The following is a 21,251-nucleotide window of genomic DNA, read 5'->3' on the forward strand; positions in this document are numbered from 1 at the left end:
ACTGGCATGCGAAGTTGGGGGTGGTCTGGGGGGACTGAGCCCTCCCCTGGGGACTCCGACACTGACTCCCGACATTCGGTGTCGGGACCAACGGAAGGAGTAACAGGACATCCTGCCAGTGTCCGAGAAACGGAGAATGCTGGGCGGAAGGGAACTGCCACGTGTGATGTCAAAGTGTCCTGAGGGGACAAGCAGCTTTCTTTCAGCACGTCATGTGTTAGGACTTTCTCTCAGATTCTTAAAAGGGCAAGGTTTAGGCTAAGCTGTGTTTGGGGAAAAACCAAACCAAACCTCAGCCCCGAAAACCCAACCGTCTCGCCCCGATCACGGAGGTGGTCGAGCATAGAGAGAGAGAGAGTCACTTTGCACAGCTACAGCCCGAGGTGGGGACACGATGTGTTTAGTTTTATGTAGTTTTCAAATGGCATTGGCTCTTCACCAGCAACAGAAGAGCTGTTTTCTCTCTTTTTAGTCGTCTATGTAGCTGTCACCTCTGGGCAATACACACTGGCTTGATACACAGCCCTACTTGGCCTTCCCTTCTCATACTGAATTTCCTCCAAGCTGTATGGGCTGGCGAGAGACTCTCCAGGGGTCGTGCCCTTTCCCTAATTTTCAGGCTTCGGCTCAGTATCCCTGGCTGCAGCCAGAGTCTCCTGGCCCAGCCGTGCAGGTCCCTCGCCCCACATGAGCCTGGGCTCCAGGCAGCTCCGGGGTCATGCCGGTCCCGACCCCAAGCAGATGCTCACCTTCCTCCTGGCCGGGACATTCTGCGCGTGGATCCGAATAGTTCTGGAGAATCCTGGCCGGGACATTCCGCCCGTGGATCCGAATAGTTCCGGAGAATCCTGGCCGGGACATTCTGCGTGTGGATCCGAATAGTTCCGGAGAATCCTGGCCGGGACATTCTGCGCGTGGATCCGAATAGTTCCGGAGAATAGCATTTCCTTTGCTCCCTCCACACCTGCGCCCTGCAGCTCCCGGTGTGTGCTGGGATGTGGGTGTAAAACGCGTGCTGGTTTCCAAAAATTTGGTGCATACCAAAGAACGCAGACGATCCATCGTGTTTGTTTGATTGCATGTTGAAATGACAGTAGCTAAAGGATAATCAAAATAAATTTCGCCAACTCCTTCTCACTTTTTAAAATGTGGCTCCCAGAAAATGTTAAATTTCCGGCATGGTCTGCAGACATTGCCGCTGGCAGCTCTCAGGACAGACGCAGAGGGAAAGCCGCCTCCCAGGAAAGGGTCACGAAGCCCTGTTTCAGGACCCCCACCCCCCACCCCAGGGGTGATGTGGACGCGGCTCCTCTGGCAGGTGCACGTGGGTCCCAAAGCACAGCCTGGCAGACCCCCCCTCCCCATCCAGTGCAGGGCTCTGCCTTTGGCTTGCCGCCACGAATCTCTATCCAAAGGAGCCAAAGGGGGATTGAAATGGTGGAGAATTAAGTGTTTTTCTTCCCCTCCGTGGTTCCCTGTCAGAATTTGCTGTTCCAAACACAGCTCTAGGAAATGCCAGTGGCCGCGGGGCTACGTGCTGACCCCGCTATGCTCCTGAGTGAGCATTCTAAATGGGCTCTAAGGGGCGGGGGCGATTCATAAACACGGAAACATGACCGATACGTTTCAGCTACTAAGTTAATTACAACAATGGAAGACATTTGAAGCTTTTAATCCTCTTTGCTTTTCCAATAGAACCAAAAGAGAGTCAACTTAATAACTAATCTTACCTGCTGGTTTCTGCAAACTCGTTATTTTAACCATATTTTAACAAACAATAATAATATTAGAACAGTAATTAGGGAGAAATTAATTGGACAGTAGAGCTTTCCCACACTCAAATGAAAACACATAAGAACCTAGGTCACTGGCAGGCACAAGCATGAGCCCGCTGCCCGTGTTTCAGGGTGGCCCGAGGGGAGCGGAGAATTTGTGTGACTCTGGGAAAACGTCCGCACTTGGGAATTCCTCAAGGTTTTCTGTACTTTTCTGGAGATTTTAAGTTGTATCTTAGCAGCCCATCTGGAGAATTTATTTCAAAATTCTTTTAGTGAAAAATCATTATGCTTTTTAGGAGGAGAAGCCTCCAGAGGAAAATTTCCAAGACAGGGTGAAGGCGAGGGAACGGGCCGCTTCTTCCCCAGAGCCTGCCGGCACGGGCAGTGTGGACAGTGCTCCCAGAGTCGCCGGGAGCCGCTCTGTCCCCGGGGCCAGACGGCCACCGTAAGCTGCGTCCCGCACTTCCTCCAAAAGTGGGTCTGTGATCGCTGAGACCCTCACCGAGACCCTCACCGGACCTCTGAGTAGATCCCCCCGGCCCCCGGATGCAGAGGGAAAGCCTGACCTTAGTGACACAGCTGCTGACCAGGCCGGCCTCGTGTCCCTTCAACAACCTTTCTAAACTACGCATCCCTTTCTCTCAGAACATTGAAACAAGACCTGCGCGCATTCCGCCGTCCCCACACTAACTCTACTCAAGCTTCAGGCCTTTGGACTTGAACTCGATGCGGAGAATCTGCGACAGGCACCTCCCGAACTCCTCCAGGATCATCTGCTCCGCCAGGCCATCGGGGCAGCGCGCCTTCTCCGCCTCTTCGCCCTGGGCCAGCAGGCAGGCGCACGCGGCCTCCACCACCTCCCAGGAGATGCACGAGGACGAGCGCCTGGAGGGAACAGAGCAGTTACAGGCCGGGCCCCCGTGCCACGCCTTAAGTACCTGATGGGTAAGGGGACGTCCTGGTCACGGGATTTACAGCGGGTCACCGGTGAAGTCTAATGCCAGCTTCCTCGTACCGGAAACCTTGACCATACGCAGCATTTTGCCTTTAGGAGTGACCCGTCCACCTCTCGACTCCCCCGTCACCGCAGGGTCTGAGGACGGTCCGGAGGAGATCACTTGCAACCTGCAGGGGCTCCGGGGTGACAGTATCCAGCTCGGGGTCCGGGCAGGGGTAGAGGCAGGTCTCTTTGGTAAGACAAGGTCCTAGAGAAGCGCCGGGCAGCCTGCTCCCAGCTCCGGCCCCGGGGGCACCTGAGCTCTCAGAGGCCAACCGCCCTGAGGACTCATCCCCGGGGAGGGGTGCTGTCGGCACAGTCCCCCCCGAATGCCCCCCCGGGAGCCCTGAACAGCAGGACTCTGTCGTGCAGGACTGGCCGAGGCCCCTCTGAGCTCGAGGGGCAACGTGGCTTCGCTCCACGGCTGCCCACATCGCGCTCAGACTGCAGGAATTCAGGAAAACTTCCCCAAGTGCTGGCAAGTGTTGGAGGACGAGAACAGACACGGGGGTTGGGATGGGTTAGAACCTCTCTGTGCAGACACGAGAGAACATCTCCGCTCGCCCGTTCACAGACAGTGAGGCCGTGTTCGGTGGACTTTTACTGGTGAAGACCCCTGCACGCCCAGGGACGAGTACCTCTGGTGCCTCTGACCAAATAAGCACGAACTCGGCTTGGCAAAATGATATGAATTCGAGACATCTGGTACTTTATCATGAGAGCACTCAAGGCATTGAATTGAAAGGAACTCTTTCAAGTGGATAAACCAAATCTAATACATAGTAAAATTATCGCCCAAGCTTTGAGATCCGCTGCGCTTATAACGTGGCCTCAGCCCAGCTCAGTGGGGCGCTACCCACCCAGTGTGAGGCACTTCACCGCCCCTGTGGGAAGGAGCGCGGCGGGCAGGCTGTCTCCCCACACGGCCAGCAGCCGGTCAGGTGCCTGCGGTCCGGAGATCATGCCCTCGCTGCCCGGGAGCGCTGGCCCGTCGGCGATCCCTACGGGGCCCCTCTGCTTGTCCACCACGTGGGTAGATCTGTCCGTGAGGACAGACAGCATAGAGCGGTCTCCGTGGTTGGGGCCCCCGCGGAAACGGCGAATAGAATCTCAGGCTGGTCCAGCAGGGGAGTTGTCACCTCGTCCCCACCGCTCCTCCCCTCACAGACAGGCAGACAGACAGACAGACACACACACACACATACACACACTCTTTCCAGTATATAGACTGACTTTCTCAAATTAACCTCTGTCTCCCCTCTTTGGAGGGTGGGTTCACAGTACCTACCTATCTTGTCTGAATTTTGCTGGTCCTGAGAATTCAGCTGGTGACAACTGATGGCTGCCTTCAGACCTTCCAACCTCCATAGAGTTGGGCATGTTCATTAGGGTTTTCCGTTCTGGGCTTTCTTCATAATTTTTGCAACCAATGCATTTGCAAATAGAAGAACACATAATTTTGGCCTGGTAACATAAAATGCTTCAATAAAATCAGACTGCCCTATAAGTCACCAAAAAACAACACATTCTATTTGGACCTTAAATAACTCTGTGTGTGTGTGTGCGTGTGCGGGTGCATGTGTGTATTTAATCTGCAGTTTTCATACAGATCTCCCTGTTTTCATACAGGGAGTTTGGAAGGCTGGCGTGCGAGTGTGGGCGTGAGTCCCGAGCAGAGGGGGGTCAGCGCGCTGCCCGGACTGGAACACGGGTCCTAGGATCCCAGCAGACAGCTCTCAGCTCACCCCCTTTACCGCATTTCGCAGATACTGTGTTTCCACACATGAGGGGCTTGTGCCCACCCCCCCCCCCCCAGCGCATCCAATAAGCCCGTTGGCACAGGTTTTCCAATGGTCTTTGCTCACTTCATGGCTCTGTGTCTCATTTTGGTATCGCTCTCAATATTTCAAACTTTTCGTCACTCTTATGTTTGTTCTAAGATCTGTGCCCAGCGATGGCAACTAAGGTCATCAGAGGACGTTCAGTATTTCTGATGAGGGAACGTGTCTTGTCTCTTAGACTTTGTGCCACTGCACGCCCAGCGGAGTCCAGCGTCCACACACCTGCACTGGACCGGCTTGAATGCAGTGTTTGCTTTCTTGCGGTGCCCTGGACCCAAGCCCATGTCATGTCCCTAGGGGGGCCTGTGTCCTGCTGGCTCTGCTGTTGCAGGGGATGTGTGGCTGGGGAGAGTCTGAGACCCACCAAGGGCCTGCCTTGTGTGGCTGTCCTAAGGGAGGCCCTGGCCACTTGCTTGTGGGGGGAACTCGGCTTCTTGGCACAAGGCAGCGTGTCTGGAAGCCAGGGCCTCCCCCTGGCTCAGCTGCTGGGGGAGGGGTCCCTCAGAGATGCACATCAAAGGGTATCTCTTGTGTTTTACTCTGCCCCCTGGATTTTTTGAGCAAGAGGCCCTTCAGGATTTCCAGTGGACTCTCAAGAGCACAGGACACCCGCCCCGCATGTGGGCTGCTGCCTGGCAGAGGCTCAGCCTCCGGAAAGTGGGTGAAGATCAGGCAGAGACTCTGTAAGACCATCCGAAGCCTGCTCCGCGGGGGGTGGGGGGGGGGTGGCACTCACAGCTTGAATCCTGTATCTCGGCATGACTTGGGCCGCATTTCCAAAACCCTAGCTGGGGGGAGGCTGGGCCTGCTCACTCAGAGCTTCCAGCACATGTCCCCAGAACCACGAGGACTCTTCTCAAGCCTGACTGTCTGGGACAACCTTGTCCAAATCAAATTCGCAGATCGCCCTCGAAGGCCACAAGCACACCAAGGGAGAGCCTTTCAAGGAAGGGCCCTCCCGGCCCTTCACTGCTGGGGCCTGCGGGCTCTTTCCTCTGTCCGTCCCTCTCCTCCAACAGCAGGAATGGAGGGGGAAGCTGAAGGGAGAGAGTGAGCCCCTGCACGGCCAGTGAGTGTCCGGGAAACTCCGGCCTGGGAACTGCCCTGCCCTGCTGTGTGCTCAGCCTGGAGGCCCTGCGGTCCACTGTGGTCTCGGAGCACCAGCCTGGGGATGAGGCTCCACACGGAGGAGGCAAGGCCCACCTCTGGGAGCCCCCGACCTGCTGCCACGGAGCGGGCAGGAGCCTCTGCTGGGCGCTCATGGTGGGCTTGAGGCAGGCAACGGGCTCCTGAAGGGGCATCTCACCTCATAGCACTCGCAGTAGTTCTTCAGGCAGCCGGAACGCCGGCAGTTACAGCCCTTGTTGTGCCGAGGCTTCACGTCTCCCAACCTCCCTTTCCCGATTTTTGGTTGGAAAGCTTCTGGATTCCTATCAAGACATGCCTATGAGACAGAAAACACAAAACTCCATCAAAATGTACTTTATTATGTAAAAATCTTGTTCAGTGAAAGGTATCTCCGTTGTCTGCTACATTAATCCATCTGTAGCTTTAGGATTCGTCACAGGACACAAAGGACTAATACACAGCCATCAAAAAGGACGACATCTCACCTTTTGCAACCATTTGGATGGAAAGAGAGGGTGTTATGCTAAGCGAAATAAGTCAAATACAATGATCATATGATCTCACTCCTATGTGGAATTTAAGAAATAGAACAGAGGTGCATAGGGGAAGAGAGGGAAAAATAAAATAAAATAAAATAAAATCAGAGGAGGAGGCAAACCCTAAGAGACTCTGAGCCCTAGGAGAGCGACTGAGCGCTGCTGGAGGGGAGGCAGGTGGGGGCTGGGGTCACTGGGTGACGGGCACGAGGGAGGACACGAGATGTCACAGAGCACCCAGATGAGCACTGGCTACTATACGCAACTGGCAAATCCCTGACTTCCACCTCTGAAACTAGTAATACATTCTTTGTTGATTAAAGAAACAGAGGGAAAGCAAAAAGAGAGAGAGAAAGCATGAGGGGGGAGAAACTGTAGCAGACTCCCCACTGAGCACAGAGCCTGAGGTGGGGCTCGATCTCACGACCCTCAGACTGTGACCTGAGCCGAAACCAAGACTCGGACACTTAGCCAACCGAGCTCCCAGGCACCCTGTATCTCAAGCACGTTTAGACACTTTTAGAATGCATGTATTTAGTGGAAGAAATATTACCTTAATGGCCTTGAACCGCTGGATTTCATGACGTAGGTTGTTGCAACAATTGTTACAGTTGCAGTTGTTGCAGAAGTCCCCGCTGGCGAAGCAGTCACAGTACCTGGGAAACGACAGCACAGCGTGTCAGGGGCGCGGCGCGTGGGGACAGCAGCACGCGTGGGGACTCAGCCGGCCAGTGCGCTGGAGGCCGCCGCAACTCTTATTTAGAGACTCTGACTCCTTTCGTGTGAAAGCTAGAGCACCTGGGTAGATGCTGTCCTGGGACTGGCGGGGAGAATGAAAAACCAGTTCAAGCCCCAGCCGCGGCCGTCCACTGTCCCCTGCGCCTCGTGCCCACGGACACTCTCCGCGGAGCGCCCCGCCGGCCCCCCGCTGGCCACCCACACACGCCCAGCCGAGCCCTCTTCTTGGCCAGACCGTGACGACTGTCCATGGAAACGAATGGGGCCTGGAGGCCGAACCTGGCTTGGGTTCGATCTTCCTTCCACTCCCTGTCGGCCTGCGGAGGAGGAGACGAATGGGGAGAAACCGCGTGCGAGGCCACTGCTCTCCGACTCTCTCATCGTGAAAGGGTTGTTTGTGAATTCGGAGTCTACAGAACAGCTTTTAGCCCAATCTCTCCCCAGACGTGTCCACTGTGCCCTGGGATTCCGGAGGTCCTAAAGGCACAGAATGGGTTTTCCCGGAAGACCTGTCAGAGTCTGTGGCTACGACACCTGCCCTTGGACTGTCCAGGAGGGGCGCGCAGAGACCTGTGGCTTACGCGGGTTCAGCATGGGCGAGGATAAGACACTTTCCTCAACTCACGTGTAACTTCAACGTTGAGACAAGGACTCCCAGTACTTTCCCTATAACCTGCACCCCAGAGAGGCTTCCGGAGTTCATCAGCCACTCCACACTCCCGCTTGTGACAGGACAAGACCCGCGCCGCTCTCTCGGGAGGGCATGAGTCCCTGAAGGGAGCTTCAAAACCAGGCCCCCATGTTACCTGACAGAGGCGATGTGTCAGCGTCCTGAGCTGGAACATGGAAGTCGTGGCATCTAACCTGCCCGTCTCAAGGGTCGCCCAGGGGAGCTCAGGACATCACACGGATGTGTCTCCGGTACAAGTGTCGTGTGACGCCAGGAGGGCCCATGGCTGGCAACACGGTAGACTGCACGTTTGTAGAAACCTCACTGTTACAGAATTCCTAAACATTTTTCTTTCAATATTTATTGTCTGAATTCTTTTAAATAATAGAGTAAAATACATGTCAAGCCAAGAGGAAAGCAAAGGAGATTGTCAGAGATGAAATAAAGAAGAAACCGTGAATCCAAAGGGGAGAGTTCTGTAGCTGCCAGTGTCATCCTGGGGCGCCCGCCGTTCCCGGTGACCAGAGCCCGCTCCTGCGGGAGCAGAAGACCAAGTCTGGGCTACCGAAGGTGAGAGTTGCACCACATAAAGCAAGGATCCTCAAAAGACAACTTCCCCACAAATCCCCTTTGTAGAAGCACTGGGGATACATGCCCCTCCCAGGCACAGGGGGAAACAGGAGAGCAGCTCAGAGGGCTTCCGGAGCAGTAGGATGGACAGTGGGATGGGCAGAAGTGGGAAGAGACGACAGAGGTCCAGAGGCTGGAAAGCAGAGGGGAGAGTTATGGACAGCAGACTGAAGTGCCCCGAATCCTGGGCTAGTGGGAGAGAGCAAGGAAGCAGCTCGGAAGACTCTGGACTTGGTGGTTCCAGGCTGCTCTGGAGTGGAGTGGCGGGGGGGGGGGGAGAAGAGAATTGGTTGAAATTCTAATGAGGAGGGAGCAAGCCCCCAGGTCCTCCCCTTGCCAGCACACTCCTCCTCTCCACCAGCCCCTGCGGCAAGAGACTGAAATGACTCTCTGGGGCAAGAGGACTGAGGGCGGCGCTATCACAATGAGCCCCAGGAGGAAAGGTGACTGTTGAGACCCACAGCTTTCTTCTACTTGGCCCCTGGAATCCTAAGGCCGCATTGCAAAAGCCTTCTCTGGGGATGCCGACCAGCCCAAGAGCGAATAGAGAGAGGAGTCCCACAGTGAGGTTTCCCAACAGATGGCTTAGTCTTACCACCAAGAGTCCGTGGGAAGCTTAAGTCTCATTCTTAAATGTGAGCGGAGTGACAGCCAGAGATCCACAGACATTTCGGGAAACCTGACATAAAAGACAGAGGCCTAAAGAAACAGACTGTCCAGAGAAAGGAAACTGCTGGACACATTAAGAAACAAGAAAATGGTACTTTACAAAACAGAGTATAAAAACGATGTTCTGGAAAATAAAAAAGTAATCACAGAAAGGATTATCTTAACAGAGGATGTGAAAACTGGAGGAAAGAAGGAGGTCCAGAAAGATACAATTTTGAGAAGTAAGGGCAGAAGATGATTGAGGAACATTTCTCAGAACTAAAGGGCATGAGTTTGCAGAGAAAAAGGACTGCCAAGCGGCGAGAGAGTCCCAAAGCAAGATACTACTGTCCAGTTTCAGAGCACGGGGAACCAAGACAGGCTCCTCCTATAGGTTCCAGATAGAATAAAACCTGCTTCACACAAGGAGCAAGAACAAGAATTATGTCAAAATTTCAATAGCAGGGGCGACTGGGTGGCTCAGTGGGTTAAAGCCTCTGCCTTCGGCTCAGGTCATGATCCCAGGGTCCTGGGATCGAGCCCCACATCGGGCTCTCTGCTCAGCGGGGAGCCTGCTTCCTCCTCTCTCACTGCCTGCCTCTCTCCCGACTTGTGATCTCTGCCCCTCAAATAAATAAATAAAATCTTTTTAAAAAAAATTCAATAGCAGCACTGGAAACTAGCAAAATCTTCAAATTTCTGAAGAAAAATTCAGCATTCAAAGCTGAACTGAAATTGGAAATCCAACTATGCAATCCAAAACAAATGGGATCCAGGCACCAGGCAATCGAACTTGGGAAGGAAGCAGAGGAAGCCCTTGGTGTGGTGGCAGAGGGAGAGTCCATGGTCGGGGCTGGTGTGACAGCGTCTAGACGGGGACAGGCGCGCAGCTCTGAGAAACACTTCCTCCATCAATACAACTGAGTATGCAGCAGGTCTGAGCGTGATGGAAAAACAGCTGTCTACCCAGAGGGCAGTTTAGGGTTAAATTAGTGTCGTGCACAAAGGAAACCCAGTATCAACTATGACCTCCAGGGAAACGATGAAGAAGTGCAGGAAAGGAAATGAATCACGGTCCAGCAGGAACGGTCCAGCAGGAAGTAGCGTTTTCCCAGTTGTGAAACAGAAACACTTACTACGGATCTAACCACATGTGTCTGATGTCTGGGGTGGGAGACGTGTGGGGAAGGGACAGCAAAGCCCGCGTCTCCCATGGTACGAAACCAAGAGAAGATGCCCCCACTGAAAAGTCAAGAAGGTAGCAAAGCAGGCTTGTTATTTACATATGTGGAGACAAATATTAAAAGAGTCTGTTTAAAGAATTGAAAATTCCTGGAGATCAGAAAATAAGGGGCAGTTGTCAGGGAGCTACCATTCTTTGTGACAAGTCTTATATAATTCCTTGGCTTTTAAAACTGTGTGAGGAGGCGTGTGGCTGGCTCAGCTGGTGATGCATGTGACTCTTGACCTTGGGATTGAAATTTGAGTCCCACGTTGGGCGTAGAGATTATTTAATACTAAATTCTTTTAAAAAGATAAAAATTAAAAAAACTGTGTGTATTATCTGGATAAGAATAACTAAATTAAAAGTGAGAAAGGATAAACGGAAAGACAGAGAAATCAGATCAAGGCACATCATAAAAAGATGAAGAGATTAAAAACACAGAAAAGAGGTTAAGAGGAGCGGTGCACAGCTGGAGGGGCTAGCACACGGCAGATCAGCATTACAGGACAGAAGAGAGAAAAGGGAAGAGGCTGTGGAATGAAGATACCTGTGAGTGTTGAAAGTTGTGGGCCCTCTGACTACAGAAGCATAATGAGCCCCAAAAAGATAAATACAAGGAAAAAAGACAGAAGGAAAATCTTAAAAGCCCCAGAGAGGAAAGATAGCTTATCTAGATTGACAGCTTACTTCCTGCTAGAAATAATGGGAGGGATGCCTGGGTGGCTCAGTTGTTAAGTGTCTGCCTTTGGCTTTGTCATGATCCCAGAGTCCTGGGATCGAGCCCTGCATTGGACTCCTAGCTCAGTGGGGAGCCTGCTTCTAACTCTGCCTGCCTCTCTTCCTGCTTGTGCTCTTTCTCTCCCTCTCTGTCTAACAAATAAATAAATAAGATCTTTTTAAAAAGAAAGAAAGAGAAATAAAGGAAGAAAGGAAAAAAGAAAGAAAGAAAAAGAGAAAGAAAGAAAGGGATATAGTAAAAACAGTATCTTCAAAGCTCTGAGAGGAAAACCAACAATCTAGAATTTTATACCCAAACTATGCTTATTTACCGAGGTTCACTCCAGACACATTTCTTCTCTTGTTCTACATACTTTGGTGATTGGCTTGGTTGATTCACACTTGCCCCTCTACTTTTTTAAATTTTATGTTGAAAATTTTTTAATTGCGTTTGCCAAACCTAGTCTGTCTTCTACCCTAAAATGCACATTTTCTTCTTCCACCAACGCCGGGAAAGATGATCTACATCGGCTGCTTATCCTTCCTCGTCACCCATCACCCTTCCTCCTACTGTACCCCGACCTTCTTCTCTGCCCTACCGGCTCTCAGAGGCAACCAATGACCTCCTTGCTGGAGATGCAAGGACCTCCTCACTGCACGTCTGTCTCAGTAGCTGTGACTCTCTCCTGTTCCAGAACCACATTCCCAGCTTCCCGTCAGACATTTCTACCCCCAACTCAGCATGTCTGGCCTTAACTTGTGATCTCCCACTCCACTCTGCTCAAGCCGGGCTCCCTCTCTGCGTCCGTGGTGCCGTCCACCACTAACAGAATCCCAAGTCCCTTCTGACTGTTACCACCATTTTCTCTTCCCCCATACCTGAGGAGCTATCAAGTTTACCAATTCTGGCTCAGAAATGTCTTTTTTTTTTTTTTTTCAATTTTAGCTTTATATAAGTAAATCACATTTGTTGAATAAAAGTTTTAGATATAAATTAGCAAAAAGAAAAAAAAATTACAATCACTCAGAATTCCACTCCCTAGAAATGATCATTTGGTGAACATACTTCAGATTTTTTCTCTAAAACTATACATACTGAAATAAACATATGTTGTTTGATTATATATTATATACAAACAAAAACAAGATCATATTCTAAACATTGTTTCAACGTGTTTTTATTACTTGTCAGTATTAGTAATCACTCTAACAACTGATTTTTATTACTTATCACTATTATGAGTGTTTCCCATGTACATAGATGTAGACACTGTTTCAGTGACTGCACAGTGTCCCCTTTTACAGAAGCAGCATAATTCAGTTAATAATTCTCTTCACACTGAACATTTAGATTATTTTATATATTTTGGAATGTAAACAATATTACACCAGTGACATTGGCCTCCTTTCTGTTCCCAGAAGCCTGTACCTTCCCTCTCTTGCCACAGGGCCTTTGCATGGGCCGTTTCCCCTGTCTAGAACATCGTTAGCCACCCACTTTCAATCTACCTCCACCTGATTAACTCTCTGCATCCAAACACTCCTCCTTAGGAAGGTCTTCCCTGGCTTTCAGACTTGGTCCTCTACCCCTCCCCTACCCCGACACCCACTATCACTCCTTTACCACATTTTCCATATCTCCACTCTGACCTTTACCTATATGATTGTTTTATTCATGTCCATGTCCCACTTAGACTGTGAGTGCCAAGAAGGCAGAGACCATGACTATCTTGTTCATCTCAGTCTTTCTCATTCCTGAAATCACAGAAATTAAGAAATATTTGTGGAATGAATGAGTAAATGTATATCTGAAATAATCTTAAGTCTCTGTTTTGTTCTACCATCCCTGCCTCAGTTCAGGTCTTTCTCGCCTCTTCTATACTCTTGTGATAGCTTCCTAACTCACCTCACTTTCAACTTCCTCTACCTTGCCATCATTGCTAAAACATATATTAGCAAAAAGAAGCAAAGAAAAAACTAGAAACAGAAAACACAAAATAGTGATTCCTGGGTGGCTCAGTGAGTGAAGTGTCTGCCTTTGGCTCAGGTCATGGTCACAGGGTCCTGGGATTGAGCCCTGCATTGGGCTCTCTGCTCAGTAGGGAGCCTGCTTCCCACTCCCGACCCCCACCTGCCTTCTCTGTCTACTTGTGATCCCTTTCTCTGTCAAATAAGTAAATAAATAATCTTTTTTAAAAAATTTTGAAAAAAAAAGGAAAAGGAAAACACAAAATAAGACTGTGCATTCCTGGTGAGAATGAAAAATGGTATAGCTGCCATGGAAAACAGAGTGGAAGTTCCCCTAAAAGTTAAAACACGAGGGGCGCCTGGGTGGCTTGGTGTGTTGGGCTCTGCCTTCGGCTCAGGTCAGGATCTCAGTGTCCTGGGATCAAGCCCCGCATCGGGCTCTCTGCTCGGCAGGGAGCCTGCTTCCCCTTCTCTCTCTGCCTGACTTTCTATCTGCGTGTGATCTCTCTGTCTGTCAAATAAAATAAATAAAATCTTTAAAAAAATTTATTAAAAAAACAAAACAAAACAAAACAAAAAAAACACGAACTCACTATATGATCCAGGGATTCCATTTCTGGGCATCTCTACCCAAAAGGATTGAAAGCAGGGACTCGAAGAGATGCTTGTCCACCAGTGCTCATAGCAGCATTAGTCACAGGAACCAAAAGGTGGAAGCAACCCACAAGTCCATTACCAGAGAAAGGGCTAAATAAAATGTGGCCTGTATGTACCATGGCGTATATTCAGGCTTGAAAAGGAATGATATTTTGACACATTTTGCTACAGCACGGAGCAACCAGGATGCTGGGTGAAAGATGCCAGACAAGAAAGGACACATGTACAGGTTTTCTCATATCACGTCCCTAGAGTAGGCAAATTCAGAGACAGAGAGTAGGACAGAGGTTGCCAGGGATCGGAGAGAGGACAATCGCTACTTCCTGGGTACAGAGTTTCTAACTGGGATGATGAGGAAGTCCTGGGAATGGTGGTGATGGCTGCGCAGCCTGGTGGGTGTGATTAATGCCCTGAATTGTACATTTAAAAACTGTTACAACGGTAAATTTTTTGTTATGTGCATGTTACAAAAAAACCAAAAACAAACCAAACATGAGGTGTACAAAGTATGTACAGAATGCCACCATCTGACTGAAAAAAAAAGTTATTAAGTTATTAAGTTATTTATTAACTTAAATAAATTTTAAAACCTCAAAAAGATAAGGTGGTACAAACAAGTCCACATATATCAATAATGACAAAAGGTATGCAAAATGGATGAAAGAAGTCTATTAAAAGACCTGGATTATTAGATTTGCTTTTTAAAAAGCCCCCCACAGTCAGCTTACGGAGGACATACGGGAACTAAAAGCAGCACACAGAACGTGTGTGCAGAAAGGGGACGAGAGGGAGCGCACCTGCTAACCCCAGCCCGAGAAAACACGGCGGCAGCGCGAGTATCAGCCAGGGAAGAACTCGAGGCCAAAAGCAACAGGAGACACAGGTGTGTCACGGCTGATGGAAGCGTTCACCACCAAGACACAACAAGCATGGGTCTGCGTGCCCTGCACCACAGACCCGATACATGTGAACCAAAACGGAAGTATAGGGAGACACAGGCAAATCCCAACGAGTGAGTGGTCTGAACACACTTTTGTCAAAAACAGATAAATCACACAACATCTAAAGAGCATTTATGAGATTTAAGAAACAAAATGAACAAATCTGACCTAATGCACAGTAAATACATCCAAGACATAGAGAATATACATGTTTAAGTTAATATATCTTAAAAATCTATTGAACATTAAGTCATAAAAAAGAAGACTTCATTAATTTCGAAGCATCCATATCCTATAGACCATATTGTCTAATCACGATGTAATCAAAGTAAAAAATTAACAATTAAAATGTCATTTCAAACATATATCTACATACATATCTGATACTGGGAAGTGTGACCTGAGCAACCCGTGGGTGAAGACTGAGTGACAGCAAAAGTGTCTCATACCAACACTTGTAGATGCATTAAAGCAGTGCATGGGGCTAATCTAAAGCTTTACAGGAATTTCCTAAAAAATAAAAAAGAGAATAAATAAGCATTAGCACAAAAAGCGAGCAAGACAATAGAGTAAAATAAAACAGGTGTGCTGGGGAAACAGTGAAGGGCAAACCTTAATATACCTCTGAAATGGGAACCAGAAATCTTAAGCAAGAAATCCAGAAAACCAAAAGCAGATGCCCTGAACAGACTGACAGAACAGACAGAAATCCCATGGAGAAGATCAAGAGAGAGGAAAGAGAGAAGCAATGACAACAGAAGCTTGGAAAGCGTGCACGGCTGTAACCGCTGAGAGAGACGATTTTTTAAAGCAACATACGAATATATAACAGGAATATACAAGTAGATTTAAAAACTTAAGAGAATTCAACAATCTTCAAGAGAAATGCAAAATATCAACATGGGGTGCACCTGGGTGGCTTAGCCAGTTAAGCGTGTGCCTTCGGCTCTTGTCATGATCTCAGGGTCCCTGGATCGAGCCCCGCGTTGGGCTCCCGGCTCAGCTGTTTGTTTCTCCCTCTCCCTTTGCCTCTTGCCCTGCTCGAGTCTGCTTCTCCCTCTGCTCCTAACCCTGCTTGTGCTCGCTCTCTCTCAAATAAATAAGGAGAATCTTAAAAAAATATACCAACATGGACTCCAGAATAAATAAAAACTTAGAAAAAGCAACAGCAAAGAGAGAAAGTGACTGGGTAGCTCATCCCCGTCTTCTCCAGCCCACAAAGACACCCGGCCCTGGTGGTTTTACAGGCAGTGGGCAATCACCCTTCAAAGAACAAACACGGGCTCCCCTGCCCAGACTTTCTCGGAAGCGCCACAGAAGAGGCTGGGGTGGGAGGAGGGAAGCCTGACAGCGCACTGGATTGGGCAACACAAAATGCTGGTATCGATACCACAACCACATTCTCGACATGTGAGAAAGGGAAATCGTAGCTCTACCCGACTCCAGAAAAGTTGCAAAGTCCTAGGCAGAATATTAGAAATCTGGAACCAGATCTTGCAGTGTTTACAAGGTAAAATTGGTACATCGTGATCAATTTGGGTTCAATCCCTAGGCTACAGGGTGGATTAGCATTGGTATATTTATTGTAATAGAACATATTATAGGATTAAAAGGAAAATAACAGCGATCATTTCCATAAATGCAGGAAAAAGACTTTGATAAAATTGACCACTCACTTACATAAGGATAAAGCAGAATGCCTGATTAGGAACAGAAGGACGTGGAAGGAAGCCTCCTCAGCGGGAGGCAGGTGTGTGGCGGAGAAGCAGCCCTTCGGCAGGAGCTACTCTCCCCGGACTCCAGCCGAGCACGTGGGAGGCTCCACTCGGGGACATTCCCCAGCCTCCCACCCAGCCTGGTCTGAGCACAGTATGAGGTTCTGGCCCTGGCAGTGTGAGTGGAAGTGATTCGGGCAGGTTCTGGTTATGCCCTGGAAGGGGAGACGCAGGCCTGCACCCTCTTTTCTCTTCCTCCGTGGCTGGAATGGAGGCGAGGGCGGGGGCTGGGGAAGCATCGTCCCCCCGGGGGTGGTGGGGGACGGCAGAGCAGCCGACGGGACCAACACACGAAGGAGATGACTGTCGGTCACAGTCTTTGTCCAACAGCCTCTAACAGCATTAAGCACAGAGGGTCTTTCAAAAACCTACTGCAAATTTCTCACTTCGGGCAGGGCAAGGGAAGGTTAGAAGTATTACCAGGAAAACCAGGAGCAGCCTGGCGAGCGCCCAGCATGGCAGAGGCTGCGGGAGGGGCCGTCACTCTCACGACCAGGAAAAGAGGACGGAGATGCGGAAAGAAGTCCTGGCCCCCTTCGCAGTCAGGTTGTCAAATACGATGGTGCAGGACATCCACACACGAACCACTGAGAAGTGGGGTCCATCGTGGAACAGCGTCAGGACCCCAGAACCAGACCCGCCCAAACATCAGACCCTGAGAGCCGACAGGGAACGCGCTGCACATCGCTGCGACGATACTGGTGTTCTGCGATCAACCGTGCCGGGAAATTAGTTGTGTATATGGGGGAGAAAATGAAATTCGATGCCTCCCTAACGCCATTCATAGAAATCAACCCCAGGTGCACAGAGGCCGCAAAGGAGAAAAGCAAACTCTAAGACTTCGGAACAAACTCGAACAGCACGACCGTTCGGACCCGGGAAGTGGCTGGATTTCCTGAGCGAGAAGCAGCAATAGTGAAGACAAGTGACCATTCTGGCTGCATTAAATTTGAAACTTCTGTCCACCGAGAGTCACGCTCCCCGTCAGCCGTGTGTACTGGGTGCCCAGCAGACATCAGATCTTGGGCGCGGTCCTCATCTTCGTGACAATTCCAGCTGTCTGTGCCCTTTCCTCGGGGGCAGAGCGCTGTCTAAGTCGAAAACCCCTGTGCTGGGGCAGGACATACAGCGTGGTCCCTGAGCGAACTCCCACTCCCTTTCTTACCACTACTGTGGACTTGCCCCGCTCTGTAAAATGGCCTTCCTCTCCGAAAAGGCCCAAACTGCTCTGTTCATGTTGGCAGCAGCAAGAGAGCTCGCGGAGCACCGTCCTCTGTGGTCTCGGGCTCCCATACTCCACGGACTCGATGGACACAGACCTCAGGGTTCCAGGTCTCTGGTGGCAGAAAGTCTGACTACCAACGAGCTGAGGGATCAGCGTGGATGGTGACGTCTGGGAACACTCCACAGTCCACGCTTTGTTAGATCCACTGTACGCAGTCTACGTGTTCTTGCTCAAGGGACGTGCACTGTCCCCTTCCGCAGTCCACTCCTGCTGTTGCCTAGAAGACCACTGCCACTGCCACCACATGCGGTCTGGTGGCCCCTCTTTTGTCTGGAAACACACTGAAGCAGCATGACTCTGCTAACGGCGCTGTCCTCGAGGTAGAGCGCATTTCAGGGCTGGCAAGCTGGCAGCATTCCAACCTCTGGGTAATCGCACTCCGGGGCTCAGCAAGAAGGTGAACGTACTGTCCACTGTCCACGCGTATGCCGTGGGCCCAGGCACGCTGTGTCCTACGATTAAGTCTTACTGTGTTTGAAAAGACCTACGACGACGTGTGTTCTAATCTTAGTCTTAACTCATTGGCCATTATGACAACTTCTTTAAAACGCTTTAAAACATGGGTATTAAATATTTAAGACCTTTCGAGATGCATATTTGAGCCTGTAAAATATTTAAGGAAACCCCTTCAAGGCCAAGAAATAAAAGAGAAACAGAAGATCAGAGGAGTGAGCCACATCGAAGCTAAGGCCGACAGCCGTCTTCGGCATCTGCTGACCCCAGCGACCGTCGGCTTTGCTTTTAGCGGCTGCACGGGGGCGGCGGAGGGAGCGACACCCACAGGGATGGCAAACCCTTCTAACAAGTAGACTGTGCCAGCCATTGCTCTAAGTGCTTTCCGTGTACCCACCCGAAGCCTGGAGCCCGCCCAGGCAGGGGCTCGGCTCCAAGAGCTGCCCGTCAGGAAGAACAGTGGAAGGTCCTTACCCGATGGTAAGTGCTCTAGGAAAACCTGTCCTAGGCAAGCAAATGCATCCATCTGGGCACTGGCTGGGAGGAGGGGCCCATTTGGGTTTGAGAGATCTGAATTCATGCTGTGGGTCCTAAAAGAATACCGGAGGGAAACTTTTGAGTTGTCCAGATTGGAAGTGCCATCAAGGCCAAGCAGCGGCAAACACAGTTTCTCTGCAGGAACGCACCCTCGGGTCAGCCTGGGAATTCCCGCATAGCAAGCCCCAGTGACTATAAGTTACAATTTTTAAAAATTCACAAAATACATGAGGTAACAAACAAACATAATGAGTGAAAAATCAAGAGAAGAAAACACCAGAATCAGACAAGCAAAGACTTTTTAAATATTAGAATTACGCGCTACTGGGTATGAATTAAGTGTTTAATATTTTTAAACATCAAAGAAGGAATCGAAAGCAGAAGTAAGAATCAAGAGACTAGACAAAATGATCACCCAGCTTTGACCTTCTAGCCCCAGGATTCTGGTTAATTAACCTGTTTAATCAGAGACAAAAGGCCATTTGAAAAACCAGTATTAGAGACTGCCCGGTCTATGATTAAAATCTTGATTTAGACTTGATCAGAGTGAAGACACTGTGGGTAATATAAGCCTCCCGACAAGTCCCGCCCAGTATCTCAGCAAAAACGGAATTGGAACGGATACTTAAAGAACTTTGCTTGGATTTGCTAACATATTTCAGAACCAATTGAAACTGTCCTGGGAAACATCGCACTCGTAGAGCCGGTGCCTCCTCCCAGAGTCTCCCAGCGTGTGCCCATGGCACGGGAAGAGACCTCCCTCCGGCCCTAGAGCACTCCTCCGCACACTGCGAAGTTATGCCCAGAGGTCTGGCGAACCATACCTATGTCACGGCCTGTACAAGAAAATCCTGTTACGAAAGTGGCTGTCACAATCAGTGCTTTCATAAACTAATTACGAAGCAAATCCATGTTTAAAGTGTATAAAAAATGTTAAGACTCTCTCTCTCTGCTTGCCTCTCTGCCTGCTTGTGATCTCTGTCAAATAAATAAACAAAATCTTAAAAAATAAATGTTAAGAAAGTCCTATGTAGTGGCAGCGGAAAGACAGAAGAGAACTGCTTGAAAAATCTTTTAAAACTTTTTAAATACTAAGTTTTCAATAAAAGAGTAACAAATGCTTATCTACTTTTTTATTAAGTTTACATCAATACCATTTTCATTACACAGACTAATTTCATTGCTTCAAAAGAATTCCCAGCTTCTGCTGACTCAAGACACCACCAGAAAAGCTGCAGTCCGTTATCTAATGCTTTAGTGGGACGGGGGTGGGGAGGCGGGGAGCAGCCAACCAGGGCGGCTCCAGCTCTGCCTGGAGAGGGAGGGAGGGACACGGGTCAGAGCGAACACTCTCTCTACGGCAGTGACAAGCTGGGAGATGACCCCCGAAAGCCTGAAGACAGACGTCATTAAAACTGTCGCTTCGAGGGAGAATGGGAGGCAGGGGCCAGCGCTCGGACGTCCCACTCAATGTGGCTGCATCATTGGTGTTACCCGTGTGCACGTGTCATAATAATGTGTTTCTCTCTCCGTCGATGGTCAATTAATAGTCATCCCTCTTGACCTTTATCCTATAGATACTCCCAATAAAGCAGGACAATTAACCCTAAGAAAACTATATTCCATCACTTTAAGAACACAATTTAGTTCTGGGGAGAAGAAGAGTAAAGAAATCCGAAGGCTCCTCCTGGTCATCACGCACGTGCTCACGGAGCAAGCGATGGACAGTCCACTCCCGACACCTGCTCCCCGCCGAAGCTCCCAGGCACTCGCACACAGACGGCCGTGTTGTCGCCAGCACACTCTGCCACCGAGAGACCTCGCAGCAGGCTCTGCTTGGCCGGGGGTGGGGTGGGGTGGGGTGACATCACCCCCTCCTCAGCTTTTCCGCAAACAACTTTCCAGAGATCACTGGGTCCTCAGTGGTTGGCTGATGCCAACAAACCCCGACAGGCTGATCGGGACGCCCCGGGGGACTTTCTGGGGACACTCACATCCTTCCAGTGCCCACAGCGCTCCAGGCCCCTGGCTTCCCAGCACAGAGCTACCGAGGAAGCTAGAACTCTGGCCCGATGGTGCGGCGCTGAGCGTGCAGTCGGAGGTGCGGGTCCCCAGGTCTGCCGCGAGGGCGCTAAGCCTCTACTGCGGCCCCGGGCGCTTCTCTTGAGGCGGAGCCCGTGGCCCACAGAGACGGCGCCTCTTTCCTCCGGACAGCGCAGCCGCACTCTGCACCTCCTTTTCCTTTGTTCCAATGCTGACCACGCCCGCCTGGGATGACTGAAGAGTGCGTCAGGCACCTGCTCACCTGGAAAGCGGCTCCTAGGCCAGTAGCGATCTCCGTGGCCTTCCATTGTGGGGTCATCAATAAGTGAGACCCTTCTTGGAGCCCCACCTTACTTCTGAGTCCTTGGGGGGACCTCTCTCCACCCCCCAGTGACTGTCTATACCCTGCTCTAGGCCTCACCGGTCTTCTGATCTCCCCAGTCCCAAAACACAGCTGCACCTCGGCAGCCCCGTTGGACAGGACCTGCTCCCCTCCTGGCTCCGTCCTCCCGACACGCAACCACCTTGTCCTCCGCCGCATCGGTCGTCCCCGGCTGGGCGGGCCACTCTGGCTCGGCAAGGTCACGCGGTCCAGGCTTCGCCCTCTGTCTTCCTTCCTCCTCACCGGAGCCGCGTGTTAGCGGAGCAGGCGCGCCCGGCGTTCAGAGAGGCGTGCGGCTCACA

At 50.5% G+C, this 21,251-nt stretch overlaps 1 protein-coding gene across 2 annotated transcripts in view; it reads right to left on the bottom strand.

Annotated features, from left to right (window-relative positions):
* Positions 1-1,414: 1,414 nt before the first annotated feature.
* Positions 1,415-21,251, bottom strand: part of TESMIN (testis expressed metallothionein like protein) — a 37,812-nt gene continuing 17,975 nt past the window's right edge. The window contains exons 8-11 of one of the 2 annotated variants that reach the window (XM_059149986.1): positions 6,834-6,936; positions 5,923-6,060; positions 4,064-4,239; positions 1,415-2,663 (exon numbers count right to left, since the gene is read on the bottom strand). In XM_059149986.1, the coding sequence (XP_059005969.1) occupies positions 2,471-2,663; positions 4,064-4,239; positions 5,923-6,060; positions 6,834-6,936 (610 nt within the window). In that variant the 3' untranslated portion in view covers positions 1,415-2,470. The remainder of the gene's footprint in view (positions 2,664-4,063; positions 4,240-5,922; positions 6,061-6,833; positions 6,937-21,251) is intronic. The other variant, XM_059149997.1, reaches the window with a different exon arrangement.

The sequence above is a fragment of the Mustela lutreola genome, chromosome 1, assembly GCF_030435805.1.
Source record: "Mustela lutreola isolate mMusLut2 chromosome 1, mMusLut2.pri, whole genome shotgun sequence".
Classification (NCBI taxonomy): Eukaryota; Metazoa; Chordata; class Mammalia; order Carnivora; family Mustelidae; genus Mustela; species Mustela lutreola.